Source organism: Colletotrichum orchidophilum, assembly GCF_001831195.1.
Source record: "Colletotrichum orchidophilum strain IMI 309357 chromosome Unknown Scaffold_38.1, whole genome shotgun sequence".
In the NCBI taxonomy this organism is placed as follows: domain Eukaryota; kingdom Fungi; phylum Ascomycota; class Sordariomycetes; order Glomerellales; family Glomerellaceae; genus Colletotrichum; species Colletotrichum orchidophilum.
In genome coordinates, this window is record NW_019172994.1 from 56703 (window position 1) to 76143 (window position 19441).

The 19441-nt window shown below is 55.5% G+C and overlaps 4 protein-coding genes across 4 annotated transcripts; all 4 read right to left on the reverse strand.

Moving 5' to 3' along the window:
• Positions 1-121: 121 nt before the first annotated feature.
• Positions 122-1956, reverse strand: CORC01_05450 (anthranilate synthase component I; the record flags this gene model as incomplete). The annotated part of the gene is made up of 4 exons (XM_022617093.1): positions 122-233; positions 299-326; positions 446-1862; positions 1945-1956. The coding sequence occupies 4 exons, from the start codon at positions 1954-1956 to the stop codon at positions 122-124; spliced, it is 1569 nt and encodes a 522-aa protein (XP_022476318.1).
• A 561-nt stretch (positions 1957-2517) lies between these two features.
• Positions 2518-5203, reverse strand: CORC01_05451 (ribosomal protein L3; the record flags this gene model as incomplete). Its single annotated transcript, XM_022617094.1, has 7 exons — positions 2518-2774; positions 2872-3188; positions 3778-4026; positions 4077-4750; positions 4837-4960; positions 5062-5117; positions 5168-5203. The coding sequence occupies 7 exons, from the start codon at positions 5201-5203 to the stop codon at positions 2518-2520; spliced, it is 1713 nt and encodes a 570-aa protein (XP_022476319.1).
• Positions 5204-5820: 617 nt separating this feature from the next.
• Positions 5821-8823, reverse strand: CORC01_05452 (tetratricopeptide; the record flags this gene model as incomplete). Its single annotated transcript, XM_022617095.1, has 5 exons — positions 5821-7431; positions 7483-7884; positions 7941-8350; positions 8410-8613; positions 8667-8823. The coding sequence occupies 5 exons, from the start codon at positions 8821-8823 to the stop codon at positions 5821-5823; spliced, it is 2784 nt and encodes a 927-aa protein (XP_022476320.1).
• Positions 8824-12117: 3294 nt separating this feature from the next.
• Positions 12118-13095, reverse strand: CORC01_05453 (uncharacterized protein; the record flags this gene model as incomplete). Its single annotated transcript, XM_022617096.1, has 1 exon — positions 12118-13095. A coding segment is annotated over one exon (978 nt), but the record flags the coding sequence as incomplete, so codon positions are not given.
• Positions 13096-19441: the final 6346 nt, after the last annotated feature.

Below are 19441 nucleotides of genomic sequence, written 5' to 3' on the forward strand. Positions count from 1 at the left end.
AAGTTGTGACTGTGAAGCGTGGCGAAGATTCAAACCTGTGCAACGCCTCACATACTTTCCAAGGTATCGAATTTGAATTACGGCTAAAGGGACTCTCTTATTTTCATTTCCCACAACAAAACTACGACTTGCCCGCTGTCTGTTGTTGATGGTCATAATAAAGCTCCTCCGCCGTCGTTATGCACTGCATATTCGCGCCGAGCTTGTTCATCGTCTCCAACCACTCATCGTATCTGGGGTTCCTTCGTTAGTATACAGCTATACAGCTACTGGAATACTGTAGGGGAAGTTGACTTACTCGTCAGAGTCGAATACGATACCGCCACCTAATTGCGTCAAAAGTCAGCATATGAAATGTTCCCATCGCCAAAGGACTAAAAAAAAAAAAAGGAGGGGTAGACAGGGGGGGCGGGAGACCAAGACCCAAAAAAGACAAAATGCTCACCTGCTTGCAAATATGCCACGCCGTCCTTGACTAGCATCGTCCGCAGCGCAATACACGTATCCATGGCACCCTCCACCTCCTCGCCCTTCTCATCAACACCGCCGTACCCGAAATACCCTACTGCGCCAGCGTAGATACCCCTCTTCTCCTTCTCCAGCTCCGCAATCAGCTCCATGGCGCGCACTTTTGGCGCGCCCGACACCGTGCCCGCGGGGAAAATGCTCCGAAAGGCGTCGAAGCGCGTCTGACCCTCCCTCAGCACACCCGAGACCTGCGAGACGAGATGCTGGACGTGGCTAAACTTCTCCACGACCATGAGGTGGTCCACGCGTACCGTGTACGGGTCCCCGACGCGGTTGACGTCGTTGCGCGCCAGGTCGACGAGCATTACGTGCTCTGCGCGGTCTTTCAGGGAGCTGCGCAGCTCGTCGGCGAGGCGCTGGTCTTCCTCGGGGGTCTTGCCGCGTTTCACGGTGCCCGCGATCGGGTGCGTGATGACGCGGCCGGCTTCGGATTTCACGAGGAGCTCGGGGGAGGCGCCCACGATCTGGAAGTCTTTGCAGTTTACGTAAAAGAGGTAGGGGGACGGGTTCACCGTCCGGAGGTGGCGGTAGATGTTGAAGGGGTGCAGGGTCGTGGGGCGGGCGAAGCGTTGCGAGGGGACGGCCTGGATGATGTCACCCTTTACAATGTGTTTCTTGAGCTCCGTGACGTGGGCCTCGTAGCCCTTTTGACCGACGTTGGAGGTGTACTCCTGGTGGAGCTTGATGGGCTGCTGCTCGGGGATGGGGATATCGGGGGCGTTGAGGACGGTGACGAGATCGTCAATGGTTTGCGTCGCCTTCTGGTACTCGGCCTCGAGTTGCGCGGCATCCTCGGGGACGTGCAGGTAGGTGATGACCTTGATGACGCCGTAGAAGCGGTCAAAGGCGACAATGGTGTCGAAAAGCATGAAGAGGGACTCGGGGATCTGGAGGACATCCTTCATGGGCCGCGCCGTCTTGGGCTCGAAGTAGCGCACGCAGTCGTAGCCTACGTAGCCGACGGCGCCGCCGGCCATGGGCGGTAACTGTAGGCCCGGAACGTGGGCGACTACGTGCTGGGCCAACTCCGCCTCGAGGGCCGGAAGGGGATCGCACTCGGGGCCATGGCTGGGACCCGTGACGAGGACTTTGCGGGGCCCGGCACCGACGAAGCTGTAGCGGCCGACTCGTTCTGTGGCGGCGCTCTCGAAGAGGAAGGAGTAGTCCGAGTCCTTGTGGTGGGCTGAGACCTTGAGGTAGGCGGCGGACGGGGTGATGAGGTCGGAGGAGATCTGGCGGTAGACGGGGACGAGCGTGGGCTTCTTTGCGGCGTTGGTCGCGGCCGGGGTGGCGAGGATGGACCTGACCGTCTCGAGGGACGGTACGACTGCGCGCTGTGAACGATGCGGGCATGTCAGTTTTGCATGCTTCATGTGGCGGCCGACCGAGGTCAATTGAGGAGCAAGCAAGACTTACCGGTCCCGACATTCTGATCCGGTCCGTTGGCGAAGCTGAGGATGTGTCGGTAAGGCGTGCGTGGAGAGTTGTTTTGGTTTGTATCTGAGTCACCGCATCCAAAAGGTTGGACTTGTATGAATTATTTAGCTTCCGAAGCGTGGAGGGGTTACATAGGTAGTAAAGGTAAGGTCCGATAAAGCGGAATTTGGCTGCCGTTGCGCTTCGATAAGATACGAGACAAGGCGTTGCCATTAGTGGCACCTCCGCTGCGTGAGCGTCAAGGATCAGTGACACATTGGCCCCCACCCACCAGCCCATTGTTCCGCCAATCTGGTCTAGATTGATGACCTGAAGGAGTAGGAAAGCTCACTCCCTGGTATGGATTCTCTGTGTGGCAAAAGCATGAGGCCGAAGTAAACTGCTTTTCGGCACTAGATGACGATATTTTGTGTACACGAATGAGTTGCATTTTTGCTATACACTAGTCACTAATTATATCGCGGACCTTTCAAGTACTTTGCTGACCAGTGGCCCCATTTCTTTCCGTCCCGCCTCCATTCCCCGCGGGTTTCTTCTCGGGGTTGGAGGGTATCAGCTCTCGACAGACAGCGCCTTGACGCCCACGAGCTTCGCCTCTTTGCCCTTCCCGTCTGTCGTGACGAGCCAGTATTCCGTCCGGACGCCGCCCTTTGGCACCTTGTAAACTCTGACGTCGTTGCCCTTGCCCGCCTTGCGGACCGCTTCGATGACGTCCTTGTAGTCGCCGTTCGAGTCCCAGTCCACGGGGTCGAGGAGCTCCACATCCGCGTTCTCGGCGTCGGGGTGCTCGATCAGCTGCGCGAATTCGACTGCAACGTGGTTTATTAGTCACTGTATACCCCATGGAACGCAACGTCCCCTAAAGCAGGGCAGAAACTGAAGGCAAGGCGTCGATCGCCAAATCACCTTCGTCCGGCAGGCCCTTGCCAGCCTCATCCCACTGCAGCGCGACACCGACAAACGGCTCGTCCGCGTCGGAAATGTACACTTTGTCCTCCTTCAATACAGCCTGGATGGCCTTTGGTACCTCGGCGCCCTTGTCCTGCGCCTTGAACTCCTTGCTCTTGCTGCTGGCCGTCGCGGCGTACCCCTCGTTGGGGTCCTGATTCGCCTTGTCCAGGAACGCCGCGTAGTCTGCGTCAGACATTTTCAAGTTTGCAAATGTCGAGAACTTGCTGGTGGTAGCCTGACGAGATTGGAGGAGTCTGCTGGTGCTGGTGCCGCTGTTTGGTGCGAGATTCGGTCTCAGTGTGAATGAGTTGCGCACTTTGAGGGGTGTCGTAGGTGAAGAGGGGGTCCGTTGACAGAGATTTCGATACAGCGTTCGTGGGATAGTCGTCTTCATTCCCTTCTGATGGGTTGCGGGCGATCTGAATAGCGTGCTGAGGGGTGCTGCGGTCGCGAATTTGGCTCGCAGGAAGCTGCACGCCATGGTTGGGTACTGATGGAATGACGCAACAGGCCGGCTAGCTACGCCTCACGTCGCTCGCTGTTCAGACCTTGCCGCCCCACCATTTCGGCAATGGCTGGCTGTCATGAACACTAAGCACCCACATTTTTGTATAAAATTCATGCCATTCTGTAGGCCTGGACGGCAGCGTCACTCAAGCATTTTGTCACCACATCGAATCATAATTCACAAGCCACAAGAGGGGTTACAAGTGGGTGATCATCTAGGTATCATTGGTTTGACTTTTGAATTCTCGGCACTCATTTTAACCTCAAAGGTGTCCCAAACCATCCGAAAAGTAACGTGAACCCTCTACACCGATGCCATGACCATGATACAATGAAATTGAAGAACCCATTTACTGAGCAGCAAGGTCCTTCTTGAGGGTACCCTGGTACTGCTTCTTCTCCGCCGGGGTCTGGAAAGCACCGTGTCCGAACTCGGACGAGGTATCGATCCACTTGAGGTCGATCTTCTCGAGGGCCTTTCTCGAGGTGTGAGTGAACATGGACTTGCGGAGAGTCATGACACGCTTCTTGGTACCGGGAATAGAGCCCTTAACCATGACGAAGTCGTTGTTGATCTCACCGTAGCGGACGAAGCCACCGAGGCTGCGGATGTCAGTAATTGGGATATAAATCCGGGGAGAGCAGAAACATACGGAGTGATGGTCTTCTTGGTGACATCAATCTCAGTGGAGGCGCTGTTATCGGAACCGGCCTTGCCAATGCGGTAGACCTTGTGGTTGACGGAAGTACGGTGGTGGTATCCGTTCTGACCGGCACGGGCGACAGTCCACTGGACGTGGGAAGGATGCCAGGCACCGATACAGGCGACCTTACGCAGACCCTTGTGGGTCTTACGGGGAAGCTTCTTGGTACCCCAACGGGCGGTGACACCCTCGAATCCGTGACCCTTGGTAACGGCGATGACATCGATCATCTCGTTCTGCTCGAAGATGGAGTCGACCTCAACGGGCTTCTCGAACAGACCGTAGCCGAAGTCGACCTTGTCGGCGACGGAGCCACCGTTGATCTGGATCTCCATGAGGTGGGCCTTCTTCTGCTTGATGGGGGTCTTGCGGGGTTGGGTGTGGGCGAGGACACGGACGACGGTGCAGTACTTCTTGATGCGCTCGATCTCGCGGGTGATGGAGGCGCCAGAGTTCTCGGAGTGCTGCTTGGCGTACTTGGTGAAGGCCTTCTTCTTGGACTTGTACCAGTTCTTGTAGAAGCGGCGGCGGATCTCGTCGCTCAAGTGCTCGGCCCAGACGGTGGTGAGCGAGCGCAGGCCGCGGGGGGTCTCGATGTAGCCCACAAGACCAACAACGATCAACTATAGAGTTGTTAGCCATAGGCACAGAGCCAAGCGGGCTGCGTTGGTAGTACAGGTGGGGTGTCAATGATGGAGACGGCCTCGACGACCTCCTTCTTGTTGGCCTTGGCACCGGGACGGTCGAGGTCGCGAACGATCGTGGTCATACCGGCCTTGTAGCCCATGGTGGCCGTAAGGTGGACGGGCTTCTTGGCGTCATCCTTGGGGAAGCTGTGGAAAAGATTGTCATTGTCAGCACCTGTATCTTCAAGTTCCCTTTCCGGACCGCAGGCTCAAAAAAGAGTCGCCCAAATGTGGTGGACAAAACTTACGACTTGACCTTGCCGCGGTGACGGGCGGCACGCTTGCGCGGCAGGTAGGCCAAAGACTGAGCAATGTTAGCAGTAATTACGATGATTGTCGAGAGGTGGAACTGACGCCGTGTCTGGGTGCCTCGTACTTGCGGTGCGACATCTTGATGATTGACCTGGAGGTTAGTTGACGGGTTCAATCGAGAGGAGTGACGATTAGGAAATTCCTCGAAATCGGGATAGCTGAGGCTGCAAAAATGTCGTGTGGGCGGATTCCCTCCAGGGAGACACCACCCTAATCACGTGAGCAAAAAAAAAAAATGAGCCACTTGTATTTTTGCACTTTTGCTTCCTGCTTGGTCTGAGCTTTTTTCCCGAGCTCCATATTTACGCATTGTAATTACGGTACGTACCTGAAGACCGGGCGGCATCTCATCATCAGGTCAATTACTCTTCTCCAGCCTAGACATTAGGCAAATAAAGTAGGCAGACGACAGATTGGTCGGCCTAATTGAGGAATCACTTGCGTCCTAGCATGTTGAATTAAACGCGCCACGTTCAGCTAAATGGGTGCCATATATTGTGAATTCATGCAAGCAAGTCCAGATGCAACACTACTTTTTCTCTTCGCAAGCCACCGTAGTGCCTAGTCACGCCAGTAGCGAAAACTCATTCTTGAGACAGGACAAGTATGAGGAAGGAAATGGTATACACAATAAGAGAACACAGGATCCCTCTAACAGATAAAACAAAGCAAAGCACGTTAAAGCCGTTGATCTATTAAGTCGACTCAACCTTAGGCGTAGGCCCCATCAAGCCGTTGATGCTTGCGCTCGTCGGCGTCTTGGTCTCCCCCGACGCCGGAGCTGGACCCGAGCCGTTCGTGGTGGCAACAGCGCCCTTCTTCTCATCCTCACCGCTATCATCATAATCCTCATCAACATCCATTTTTCTAGCTGCACGTTCAGGCTCGCTTGGCTGCGGAGGCCGGGGAGCGGGAGTGTGTTCAATAGGCGGCCGTTCCTCGGCGGGGTACTCCTTGACGCCGGGAGCGGGCCCGGAAGCAGGTCCAGGTCCGTTCTGGGCTCCGTCATGGAGAATATTCTGCATCGGTGCAGCGGCAGACTGCATCGGCGGGAGATGGTTGGTGGGCATAGGGTGGCTGGGTTGGTGGTGCGCTGCCTCTGACGGGTGGTACCCATCATTGGCATGGCGCTGCTCCTCGCCCCTCCGAATGTCCTCCGCCCTTCTCTGATCATCCGCTCTCCGCTGGTCTTCGGCACGACGTTGGTCCTCAAATCGGCGAGCCTCTGACGAGTTGCGCCGGTACTGATCACGGGATCCGGGGGGAGTCGACGGGCGCCGAGGGCGGACGTCGTCAAGCCTGGCTCGGTTCTCATCGTTGGCCGGTCGCTTGTGAGAGGACTCCTCCTCCCACTCGCGCATACGCTTGGGGCCCACGGAAGGAGGACGGTCGTGCTCATTGCGCTGCGATGCGGGGTCTGCGGCGATCGAACCCGGAGGAGGTGGAGGCGGGACACTAGACTCCATGGGACCGGGAGTGGGTCCATCGGGGTGATGGCTGTACGGCGGTGGCGGAGGAGGCTGGTGTTGAGGGTACGCCGACTTGGGCGAGGGCATGCGGTTGTCATGCATGGGCCTCTCACCAGGGCGGGGGCTGTTGGTGCCGCGGAAATGAGGCGGCTGGTTGGGAGGACCATTGGGGCCCACGTTCATAGGAGGCATTTGAGCAGAAGACGGCTGGGTGTAGTTGGGGTTGATGGTGCGCGGTGCAGACGTGGGGGGACCCTGAGGCTGCTGAGGCGGCTGTGGCGGCCCCACGTAGTGAGACGGCGGACTAGCCATGCGACGAAGCGGCTCGGGATACGGCGGGCGACCACCGTGTTGCTGCTGCTGCTGCTGTTGCTGCTGCTGCTGTTGTTGTTGCTGCTGCTGCTGCTGTTGCTGCTGCTGTTGCTGCTGCTCCTGTCTTGGGCTAGGCTGTCGCGGCATGGGAGGAGCGGGGCCGCGGAACTCGCCTCGCTGCTCGTACGGGTTGGGTGGCTGAGGAGGCGGGTTGATGTCCGCGAGCCGACCCCAGCCGTTGCTTCCAGGACCGCCGGGTCCAGGAGGCGGAGGAGGCTGTTGACCTTGCTGCTGTGACTGAGGAGCAGAGCTTCCCCACTGGGGGGCCGGGGGGCCGACCTGGTAGGCTTGGGGATGAACATCGGCTGGCTGGGGTGCACTGGGAGGCTGTCCTCCGTTGGCGCCGCCGTTTCTCAACAACTGCAGACGAGCCTTGATGTGAGGGTTCTGAGGGTCGAGCTCTGCAGCGCGCTGGTACGCGTCAAGCGCGTCGCTGATCTGGTTGTTGCAAGATTCGTACTGGAACTGTCAGGATCGCTGTTTCTACGCTTGATCTTTGCAAAGTATTGCACTTACCAACGTGCCCAGGTCATACCAGACCTCGGAGATAAAGGGGTTGAGCCGAATCGCACGGGAGTAGGCGTCGAGGGCGTCGCGGTATTGGTTGATTTGGTAGTACAGGACTCCAATGGAGCACCAGAAAGTCGGATTCCTTCCATCGCGGTACACGGCCTGTTGGTATGCCTCATAGGCTTTGGGGTACTTTTGCTGAGACATGTAGCAGCGACCAAGCAGGTACCAACTTTGCGCGTCACCTTGGTCGGCGGCGACGGACTTCTCCAAGAATTCGATAGCTCGCTCTTGGCTCTGGAAGCTACTGCTCTGCTGGTGATGAAGCCAGCCCAGCTGCTGCAGGACCTTCGCATGACTAGGATCGCGTTCCAAAACTCTTTGGTACGCAGCCTTGGCACTATCATACTGTTGTTGCAAGCGTTAGTTTGGACTTTGCACAACACTAAGAGGTGGCGACTTACATCCTTCTGCTGCTCGTGAACGTGGCCGATCTGGAACCAAATGTCTTCCTCGGTGAGGGGAGGGGGCGGGGAGTTGACGATGTACTTGAAGCACTCTAGACTCTGGCCGTACTTCTGCTGTTGCTTGTATATTATTCCAAGACGGAAGTAAATTTCGTTGGCCTTTTCGAAATCTGGCTGCATCTGCATGACCTGCGAGAAGGCCTCCTCGGCATGCTCAAGAGACCCGTACCTGTCGTAGAGGATACCAATGCCATACCAAAGCTTAGGCTCCTGTGCTGTATTAGTAATTGAAGAACCCAGAGAGCCGGAGGCAGCGCTACTAACCCTAGGGCTCCTCAAGTTGACCAAGGCAGACTGATATGCGGCATAGGCTTGCTGCAAATCGTCCATCATGAGGTAGCAGTGGCCTGTGGGTAGTTAGCACAAGTCGCATTGGTTGGGCGCGAGACGGGGACTAGGTACGCACCCAGGCTACCCCAGGCCTCGCCATTGGTGTTGTCGATTTTGAGTATTGCTTGTAGGTAATCAACTGCCTTGTGGAACTCCTCACGTGTTCGCAGGATCAAGCTGATGGCATTCATCGCCGCGACCGACTGCGGGTTTGCTTGGAGGGCGCGATCGTAAGCCTTCATGGCCTCCTCGAGGTTACCAAGAAGCTCAGCGAAGCTGCCTACATGATTTGTCAGGATGCACTGCGCACGTTTATGATCGCGATGTACTTACCAATCTGCATCCAGACAGCTTCGTTCATGAGGAGGATTTGTCGCGAAGGTGCATAGTTCTGACCTTGCTGCATACCCGGCGGCGGAGGGGGCCCAGGAGGACCGCCATGCTGTTGCCCCTGCATGGCCATGGTCGGCGAAGGGTGGTGGTTGGCCATTGTGTTGGGAGACGAGGCGTACTAGGTGCGCGTGCTCCGGTGGGTGCGTCGAAGAATGTCTGATGATCGCGCAAAGAGTCGCTGGATGCCAACAGCAACCAGGTCGCAATGACAGAAGGTAAGATGATTTGTGGAAGAGAAAGATTCGCGGCGCGAGGTCGTCAAACCTCAGTTTGCTGCGGTTGGAATATAGTTGGTGGCTTCCAAGGGTGCGGTTGTTGCGACGATTCGAACGGATTGAGGTTCGACGTGCAACCCGTCAACAGGAGGCTGGGCGAGAAAGTCTGAAGCGACGACACGCCAAAGCTACAGAAAAGTCAAACAAGAAGACGAGGGTGATGAGGTGATGCGGAAGGGCGCAGAAGGCCGCCGAGGCAGCACAATGATGATGTTTTGGGTAAAGAAGGGATACGAGACCCGACAGCGATGGATCGAAGCGCCCCCGTTGTAGCTCAGGGCGAAGTTGGGGAATTGGAAAAGAAGGTGGGAGGGAAGTTGGGAGGCTGCGAGAATAGGTTCCATCACTCTCCCAAACTCACCTAACCCTCGAGAGGTACGTACTCTTTTACCCTTCCGTTCCTTTTCTTTTACTTTGGCAACGGCATGGGGTCGGCAGAGCTGATCCATAGCGAGCGAAACGAGACGATGGCGACCAGGGGTGTGGGGTGTCCCATTAGGATACATGCTGCTGCCGGGGTGAAAGACGGGGCACGGATGGAGAACAAACCAGCCCATCTCATCTGAAAAAGCAACTTGGCTAGCGTCCCTTTAGATGGACCCGATACCCACGGTGCCACACCCACGCTTCTCACGCTTCATCTGTGGACGCTCACGCCCATCCGCCCAGCCCATGCCCATGCCCCTGTCCACGTCCACGTCCACGTTCACACGTACACGCTGCCAGGCCCAGGTACGGAGTACAAAGTACAGATAGATTTCATGGAGGCGGGCAGCGGGCACTCCCACTGAACGCAATGTCGCCCCTACTCCCTCCCCTCCTTCTCCTACGGCTGGCTACCTAATGGATATACAGGGCCTCTTGGTTGCTTGGCTCCTGCAGCTCCGAAATGGGGCGCAGAGAGGTGGATAACGTGCCTTGGCTTACTATGTATGGAGACGTCGACCTCGCTGCGAAAATCTGAGGTAAAGATGTGGGTGCGGATGATGCCTCTGCGAGTCTAGCAAAACACATCTTGCAGACAAACCCGATCCCTCCCCCTTTTTTCATTGCTCCTGCAAAGTACGAGTCGGTCGTTTGTCATCAGTTGCACCAAGACGTGAGGTGGCTACAAGAGCCGAGCCCCAGGGAGCGTGATACTTTTTGAGGTAAGCTACCTTACTCTCGTATAGGTGAGCCGCGTTCGGCGTTTGTCCTTTCGACTCTCCTCAAACTTGGCAGTGTGGCGGCACTCAGTGGGACTCAACGCTTCTCATTCACGCCGCGGCACGGGAATCCAGGCCTGACACCTTGTTTAGATATCGTCAAAACTTGCTCCCCAAGACCCCAACGGTCGGCGATGGGTGTTGCAAGCCTACCGATAACCCGACAAAATCCAAGGCAAAAGCTTCAAAGAGTCTACTAAGTCCTCGAAATCGGTCAGAAAAAACGCACTCAATTGTGTGCATCGCATGCTGCAGCGTAACGTGATGCAGCCTTAGACCAAGCTTTGCGAGGGTTGATGCCGTTCTCACAATATCATGTTTCTGCACTCTGTGCCGGCAAAGAGACACGGTGCGATCCGGCGGCAGCGCATGCTGTGGTAGCTCAGAGACAGAGGGAATAGACTCCTTGGAAGCGTAGAAGTGTGCGGGTATCCTCAAATCGGACTGCAATGTTCTGTGTCTTGGTAAACAACTATTGTTGGCAGTGTCTGTACCCTGAAGCATGGCACATCGAGGGTGATCTACAGACAAAGAGCGTCAGCGACCGCCCAGTTGGACATGCCATCCGCAGCCAGTTTGAAACAAGAGACAGCCATGTCGCATCCCACCGCGGCGCCATCCTCTCTCCCAGTCGCTGCAGCGGAAGAACTCCGAGGATATGGGTCTCGGGTTCTGCCTGAGGCATGAGTTCAAGCCAGCGAGCACGATGGTCGGAAGAGGCAGTCAACTGTCAGATAGCTTCAGTGCTCCCGTACGGACCTTCTTGAGTCGTAACCAAGCCTCAGGTGATAAAGGTGGGCGAGGATTGGATTCGACAGGTAAGGTACGTAAAAGATCAACCGAAACGCCTGTCAGAGAAGGGAGCGAATCATCAGAAACAACACAGTAAAAGAGATAAGCCACGCACCAAAATAATAAGATGATGGAATAAACCCCCTCAAAAAAGGGGAAAACGCTGCGGTTGAAGGCCGCCGCCGCTAAACTGCATTACGGCACATCCCACGTGTCTGGAGTTCCAGGTGGTCACCTCATCATTCACCTCAGGTCAGGAAGGTTAATATGCACCGAAGGGTAGGTAGCCTTTCCCAGCCCTTCCCCAGGGAAGTGCCCCTGAGGTGACGGGAGGCATAGAGTACCATTCACCCATCACCCTCCCAGCCCGGCTCTGTGGTGTCACTGGTGTGTCTGGCCGCTCGGGCTGGCTGGCTGACTTAGCTGGCTGGGCTAGGCTGTGCCCAGGGCAGGTGAGTGCATGGCTGGTGACCCCCTCTTCCCTCCAAGCTCCAAGATCCTGATCGGGGGAGTGGATCGCACCGTCGAAGAAATGCCAGAAGCCAAAACCAACACAAGAAAAGACGAACTTTGAGTTTGGTTCATGTCATCGCTGCAACCGCTGCATTCATCCACCCAGGGCGCCGATGTGACTTCATCCGTGCCGCAACTGCTCACATGCTCACTAGTCAGTTGTAAGTTACCTTACCTTCCCCGAGAGTTTCCCACCCTTCTCTCATGTGCGTCGGTGTTCCTGTCGCTGGCGCTCTGGCTGGCATGCTGCCCTCTCCCGTCAACTTTCAGGCACCACATTTACATTCCTTATTCCTCGGCACCCTCCCCCCAGTTGAGATCTTCGGTTTCAGCGCCTGATGATCGGGATGGGATGGGCTTGGTGGTTCGTCGGCTTCTTCACAAGCACCGCACCGACCGGGCCTGCGAGCGATGCTATTTGGCCCGTTGTCTTTGATCTTGTGTTGCACCAAGCTTCGCAGTCGTGGAATAAGTTTGTCGGCAGGAATCTTCAAATTTTTTGGTGGAGCGGTGGTTGAGTCCAGGGGGAAAGGCTTCCCAGTAAGGTACGAAGCTATCGTCAGCTGGCGCAGTGGCCGGTCCCTCTTCCCCTTCTCCAGTTGGGCTTTAGCAGGCGGTGCACGCTGTTCCCTCTCCTACAGTACGGTCTGCGCTGGGCTGGCCAGCGGACAAAAATGATGGCTTAGATGTAGTCGTACAGAGTACACTAGGTGCACTTGTGCCCGTGTGGACCAAGTCGCAGATACTATGTACAGGAGACACTTGACGCGGGTGCACCTGTGGGCTCTTCTTGGGACCTGCAAATAGCTCGATGGGATCCGGTCGCCGCCGCCGCCGCCGCCAGGCTGGAGGGGGGATCATGGCTGGATTAGGCAGAGTGGGGAGGGAGGCCGGACGCTTACCTGAGGTGTCCTCGGAGAGGAGAGGAGAGGAGGGGGGTGTCCCGTCAGGGGTCAAGGTGTGAGAGGAGTATTGCGACAGCAACCAAGTGAAGGGGGGCGTGGGCATCTGCGTCTGTCTCTGTGTGGCAGGGGGTGGATGGGGTTGCCTGCCGTTCCCCCAACCCTTGGCTTGGACCAGGCAGAGAGAGATTGTGTGCGTAGCCTGTACCGCAATATGTACGTGCAAGGTAGGCGGAGGATGGATGCAGCCATCTCTCGCATATGCACGCCGTTTGGAGCAGTGCGAGGGTACCCGACTGACGGCGGCGTCAAGCATAAGGGATGGGGAAGAGATAATGAGTGGGCGTACACGCTGTACCGATGTGCGTGTAGGTGTGCATCGGATGTGTATGTGTATATGTGTCTGTGTCTGTATCTGTGTATGTGCGCGCTTGCGGATGTGGTGTGGGAGAGACGGTGACGGTGTCACGGTGGGAGGCAGCAGGGCGAAATGTGAATTGATTTGGGGAGGGAGAGGTAATGATCTGGTGTTGAGATGTGCGAGAGAATGAGGTACGGATAGGTAAGCCACGGATACTCTGTACGGACACCTAGCCAGGATGAGAAACCTTGCGGTAAATAAGGCTGGGAAGATAATGGGTAGTGTGTGATTATGAGGACGGATAAGGTATGGATGGAGAAGCGTGATAAGGTACCGGGGCTGCCACAGTCCGTCCCGAGCAGTTATATTGGGAAGGCACGCATACGCTGCTTTGCCATTACTCGCAGGATAAGTGAGATAAAAGAGCACGGGAGGTGCAGGGAGAATATTCACTGCAAAGTGGACAGGTCTCGCTCGAGGTTTTCGGTCAATCGTAGTCTATCTGTCTCGATCCATTTCCCGGAAGGTGCAGGCAACAAGCATAGAATAAGAGACAGCGAGAGAGTCGTGAGGTGCGGTGCAGCGGCATGAGGTACGTCTCGAGGCTACGTGCATACCTACCTATTACTGGGTACCTTACCTTCCGCCCAACCTGTCGAACCTGACGTGCCACCGCGGAGACTGAACTGACTCCTTGGCGTTAGCTGTGGTACCTAGGTACGCCAAGGAACGTACCCTATACGTACCGGCAAAGTCTGTGGGCCGAAGAACCTTTTCGGGGTCGAGTGGCACGGCACACGGCCGCTGGGCCCATCCATGTTTCTTCTGTCCTCCATTCTTCTCTCACTCTTCCCAATCCGCACAAGCGCCTCATCCCCCGGCAGTCCGGGCATTTTCTGCCTCTCTCTTGGACTCTGTGCTCGCCCTCTGTATCTGTACCGTCCGCCCGTCTCGAACCCTTCGGCCCCCCTTTTTTTGTCCCCGGGCTGGAAATGAAAAAGAAGCACGGAAAACGGTTTGCGCGATACGTACCTTGCTATACACTACACATCAGCTTGCAAATTCCCTCCACTTTGCGGGCAATGCTAACAGCCAAGCAATCGCAGGTCTAGAGAAGTTGATGCCATCGTGATCAATTGATCCGACGTTGCTACAAGTCATCATCCGACATGACCTCCATCATCGCGGCCCATCGCGAACCAGTCCGACGAGAATGACCTCCTAAGAAGCTGACAAGCATCGCTTACCCGCGGTAAATTGGGGCCGCGGTGCTTTGCGGGCCGGCGGCGCAAGCTCATATTAAGCACACAGAACAGACACCTATTACTTGCTTCGCTCCTGGGCCGATCTCCTCCAAAGATTGGCTCCCACATGGGCTTGGCTGGCCTCCGTCCTGTCCTCGAATCGGTCGTTATCGCTCGATCCAGGCTGATAATAAAATCGAGCAAATCCTCCAGCCTACCCTAACCTAGGTAGCGCTGGCAAGTTGGTAAATACAGCCTTTACCCGAACTTCCAAGGTTACGCGCTGCGTCGCTCGGAAACCCCAGGACCTCATGTCCTTTCTATTTTCTCTTCTCAACGCAGACGAAAGACAACAGACGCGGTCCACGGCCCAAACCTACCACTCAAGGAATGGCTTGGCTGGTGCCGCACTCCGACGACGGTGGCCCTCCCACCATCATGTACGTAAGTCGCAACGCTCCTCAAACCCCATCATGCGGTGAAGGTAAACGGCGGAGACTGGGTCAGGGACTGCACTAGGTCTGGGGCTCGGTCCTGTCGGCAACCACTTCACGTGAGCTCGTCTCCAATATGACGAGCCTATCCCCGACAGTCAGGGGCCCCTCCATAGCAAACCGTCCCATCTCCCGCCATGGTCAGACTGGGTTGGTCTTCCCGGTCACGACACACTAGGAAAATCCGTAAGTACACACAGACGTGTTTGGCGCGACGGCCAGACCTCTTCTCTATCGCCCATTCCAACTCTTTCTCTCTCTCTCTCTTTCTCTCTTCCACTTGTCTTCCGGATATCCAGAGGAGTATCCGTGAAAATAGGGTCTCGCAAGGATAGTAGCAGATTGAATCGCTGGACGCAAAGCGCGTACATCTAAAACACCCGTGTCCCGCAACTCACTGCCGCATCAACCCAAAGCATAAGACCGATGCCACGATATCACGATGCCACGATGCCCATATCTTGGCAACATGGTATGGTCCGGAAAGTGATCGCCTATGCAGGGCAGTTTGCCAGATGCACTCGGCACCGCCTCAGCAGCAGCACTGGGGGAGGTTCAATTGGTTGCCTCTGCTGGTGCTTCTGCTTGCCGATGACTTTCAATGGGGGGATACCACCCACGGCTACGCGGGCGCACATTCCTGCGAGGGTTGTGGAACATGGGAATCAATTAAAAGCTGAGACAAATGATGCAGCCCAGCCCAAGCCAGCCGGCGGCCCAGACAGACTTCTCCGAACGGGATGCCACACCTCCTCAGCAAATCCATCACACGAGCCACAGGGCGTCCAGGGCTGCACGCGCCACGGGGAAGCCGACTCAGCTAGAGCCAAGTCCTACCTTCCCGTCGTGAAGAGTTTCCACCAGGCCTCAGAAGCCAAGCTAAGCCGAGCCAAGCTGTCTGTGGTCGACGGCGCGTTTCCTCGATTTGCCCTGCCCCTCTCAACCTTTCTGGCTAATTATTTACTTATGATATTCGTCGTCGCTATGGAAAACCTAGTCGGCTGTGGCTCAATTACCTCCACTTCCCCGTGCCGTGTATCACTGCCTTGCTCACCAGTCTCGACCGCATCACCATCTCGCCAAATCATCGGCCCAGAACTCCAAACACAGCGAAAGCACCTGCTGAATAAGGCTTGCTAAAAGTGGGGCCATCCAGACTCACCTCGTCATCCCCTCTCCACCCCAAATGCTTGAGGGGCCCCCGGCATCGTCACGTTTTTCGCCGTGATTGGCCCGGCCGGCTGACGCTACATCGGCAGAAACCTTTTTTCTAATTTTCCTTCTTTGCGGCCCCTTCCCCCTCTCAAGGCAAACAAAGCAAGCCTTCCCCACCCTCCCTCGCCCAAAGCATGCGCTAGATACGGATACGTACCCTTAGATCGGCGCATGCCGTTGTCGTCAACTGCTAGCCGTTCCAGACCATTGGCCGTGACTACAGGCGCCCAAGTCTAGGCGGTTTTGACGCGTGCGATTTCCTTCTTTTTTTTTTTTTTTTTTTTCCCTCCCCTTTCCAAAACCACCAAGTCCATCACAGTTTTGTCGCGCACCGAGAGGATCCAATTATCATTGGACGACGCTTTTGGGCAGATGAGCATTGCATCAGATGCTTGATCCAGATGCCTGAGCTGGCCCGCCAAGACATATTTGCTGCGTCGTCGTCGTCCTTCTTCGGCTTCGTTTATCCCGTCCAGTCAACGCCAAGAAAGCGGCAGTGACTCGCGGAGAATCGAACGCCAGGCCTGAAGCGTAGCCTTGGGTAGTGGTGATGATGAAGCCTCCGTGCATACCATCTTTTGCATGCATTGATCAAGCAGACGCACACATCGGTTCGCTTTCCATTACGGAGAAGAGACGTAAGATGTTGGGATTGCAGGAACCATAAAAGAAGGATGCGAAGAAAAGACCAGACGATCAAGTATTCCATGACCAGTCCCCGTCCCTCCCGTGGTTGTGTCATGCACAGGTAGGCGACCTGCCTCGACGTTCATGTGTCATGTCCAGAATTTCTCAACCTTTTTCTCAGTTCTCACCGGACGTTGCAGCTCATCATCCCCCCTTCTTACCCATGCCCGCCACACCCGACAGAGCGTCCCCGTCAATCTTCCCTCCGCTCAATGCATTGACCGTCTGGCAATGAGGCATTAGGATGCCATACTAAAGTGTTGGGCAGACTTTTTTTTTTTTCAAGGCTCGCTCGCCTTGCTGCCTCTTAACTACCAAATGACAAGTTCAAAAGTAAGGCGCCCATCAACCGTAGATTGAAGCTTCCAAAAGACAAGATGAGACATGTCCCGGCAAGTGGGAGAACGATTGGATTATCGGGTTCAGAGGGACGAGACGAGGAGTTTGCCCGGCTCGGTTTGCCACCCCTCCTCCTTTTTTCTTATCCTTTTCGAAACATGACACTCGCTACTCTGTCGATGATGCGTATCTTTCTTTTTCCCCCTTCACTCTTCTTCATCTCTCATCGTCTCGTTTTGACCTCGGATCGGAAATCCGTGCGCCGTCAATCCAAACACTTCAAAACACCTAGAACGCCCAAGAACACACATAAATACCCACCCTTCCCTGTTCTGCTCAACATGGTCAATGGTCCTCGGGCCCTCATGGATGCGTCTTAGGAGTTATGGATACTCAGTATAGTTCATATACAGAATACGTTGTAATTTAACGCGCATGGGTTGTGCCGGAGATCCACAGTCCAGCATTCCTCGGTTCTCGTGTCCCGCAACTCTAAATCACTATTACAACGCGACGAAGATACCAGGAAACGTGGTTTCATCTAATCGCGAATTTCTCGCAGACCCAAGACCGCGTTCTTCTCAGGAATTTGGGGAGATCCCCATTCCTCGCCCTCTATTCGATAATGCGCTTTTAATCGGAGGTCTGGGCCATTTACTCACTTGATATCCACATTCAACACCCATTGCGTGCCTTGGAGGCTGAAGGCTGAAGCAAAGTACCGCTCGAACCACTTGGAATGTGGAGTTACTACGCAAGGTGCCTAAGGAATCACTGAGGAAGATGAACGCGGACTATCTATGTCAAAGGTGAAAGCGGATATCATTCGGGGAAAACTTTAAAAGTCAGAGGCGAAAAGGTAAATAAGCATGTCCGCATGTCCCCTCATCCTTCTTGTCGCCACCTTCGAGATCCCATGTTCGGGGAAAGCATTGAGACTTCTTCCCGCCCAAACCCCTACAAGGCTCTTGCAATCGAGATGAGGAGAGACGGAAAGGTTTCAGGACCTGGTGCGTTGCGGTATAAACGCAATTTGACAAGACTGATGATCCGAAAAGGTTCTGATCCAGATCGAGAGTCCCATCATCAGGGGCCCGAGCAATACCCAGTGTATGGATATTGACGGTGATGTCATGCCAGGAAAGCTGTATTCCGTCAAGATCGAAGAAGTTCCGAGTCTCTACCCCATGATTTGATCCGATGTGCACGTTACTTCCCCGAGCCTCAATGCCAGTCTAACCACGGTAGGCGGTGCTTCCACGTCCTTCGAGATCCAAGCAAAGCCAAAATGCCATTTTCCGCTCAACGTCCGTTTGTTCACGAATTGCAATGATGCTATTTCGATTCCCCACTACGAATCAAGGCCGATGGGACCGTCGTCGATCTCTACTCCCGTCCCACATTATCAACCAAACCAAGACATCTCACAGTTGCAGGCGAGGAAGCAGGTGAAGAAGGGACGCAGCACCATACAACCCCCCCATTCCGTCATCTCGCAGTCCGGTAGTCCGGCAGGTTCCCCGCCGCCGGCGCACCGCCAACACCACATACATGCTTTTACCCCATCTCCAAATGCTGGTGCGGGTGGGAGATGTCAAGTTACATAGTTCTGTACACGCCTCCGCGCAGATTGGCGCACATAGAGTTCCTCTTCACTAGATGGCTATGCTTCCCCTACACAGTATGGTCGGTCTAAGGGGTATGATACCTTTGCAGGGGGGGGGGGCACGGTGGGTTCCGTCCGCGCTCCCGGCCACCACGACCCCCGCCCACGGACCGGCGATCGCACGTGTGTCAAGTCGCAAAAAGGAAAGAAAAAAGAAGGGACCCGACGACTGAATGAAGGACGGGAAGAAACGCTACGGACTGCCGGTCCGAGGACAAATAATGGGATCAACAATGAAAAACGGAAAGGAAGACGGGTCAGTTGGCGGTGTCAAAGTAACATTCCACGAGAGGAAAATGCTCCTTGGGTTGGGCCAAAGAACAAAACGAACGCTGTCGGAAGGGTTATACGGGTTCCATGTCTCCCACAAGTCCGAGGGCAAAAACCTCACACAAGGTCCCGTCCTCTGTTTAGGTACGTCTCTTCTTCGGTCTTCGGCGCCGAAGAATCGGATCCTAGTGGATGAGAGCCACTGATCTTGTTTCCTCGGCTGTGTGCGCCGGTGGAGCAGTCTTTCAAGGCGCATGGCGGTGACCATGCTGGCCGGCATCATGACGCAACACGTGGGAAGATCGTGTCTTCGAGCGCGCGGACGTTGATGTCGCAACATCCGAATTAAACAATTGACAACGGACCAGCAGGGAAGTCTAAGAGTTTCTACATGTACATCATTTCGAATTTACGCCATTGGGTGCTTAAAACCACACACTACCTAGGCAGACCGTCCACTGTCACAGTCCTGGATCGCCGCTCGTTCTGCTCCTTTACACACGCACTCAATATCTCGCTTTCTCGACCGCGCGCATTGGAGGTATCCGTCTTTAGACGCCGATGCCAAACAAAGCCGAATTAGAAAAATGTTCCCAGGATCAACACATAAGAGTACATTGTTGGCCGCAGCCATAATCGGCGCCGGTGCCGTTTAGTCCAATCGCCCTATTCGGCTCGTGATTCGGCCAAAGAGGAAGGACAGTGACCGATGTCTAGTCGAAGCGAAGTCCCTCCCCCCTCCCCCCTTTCTC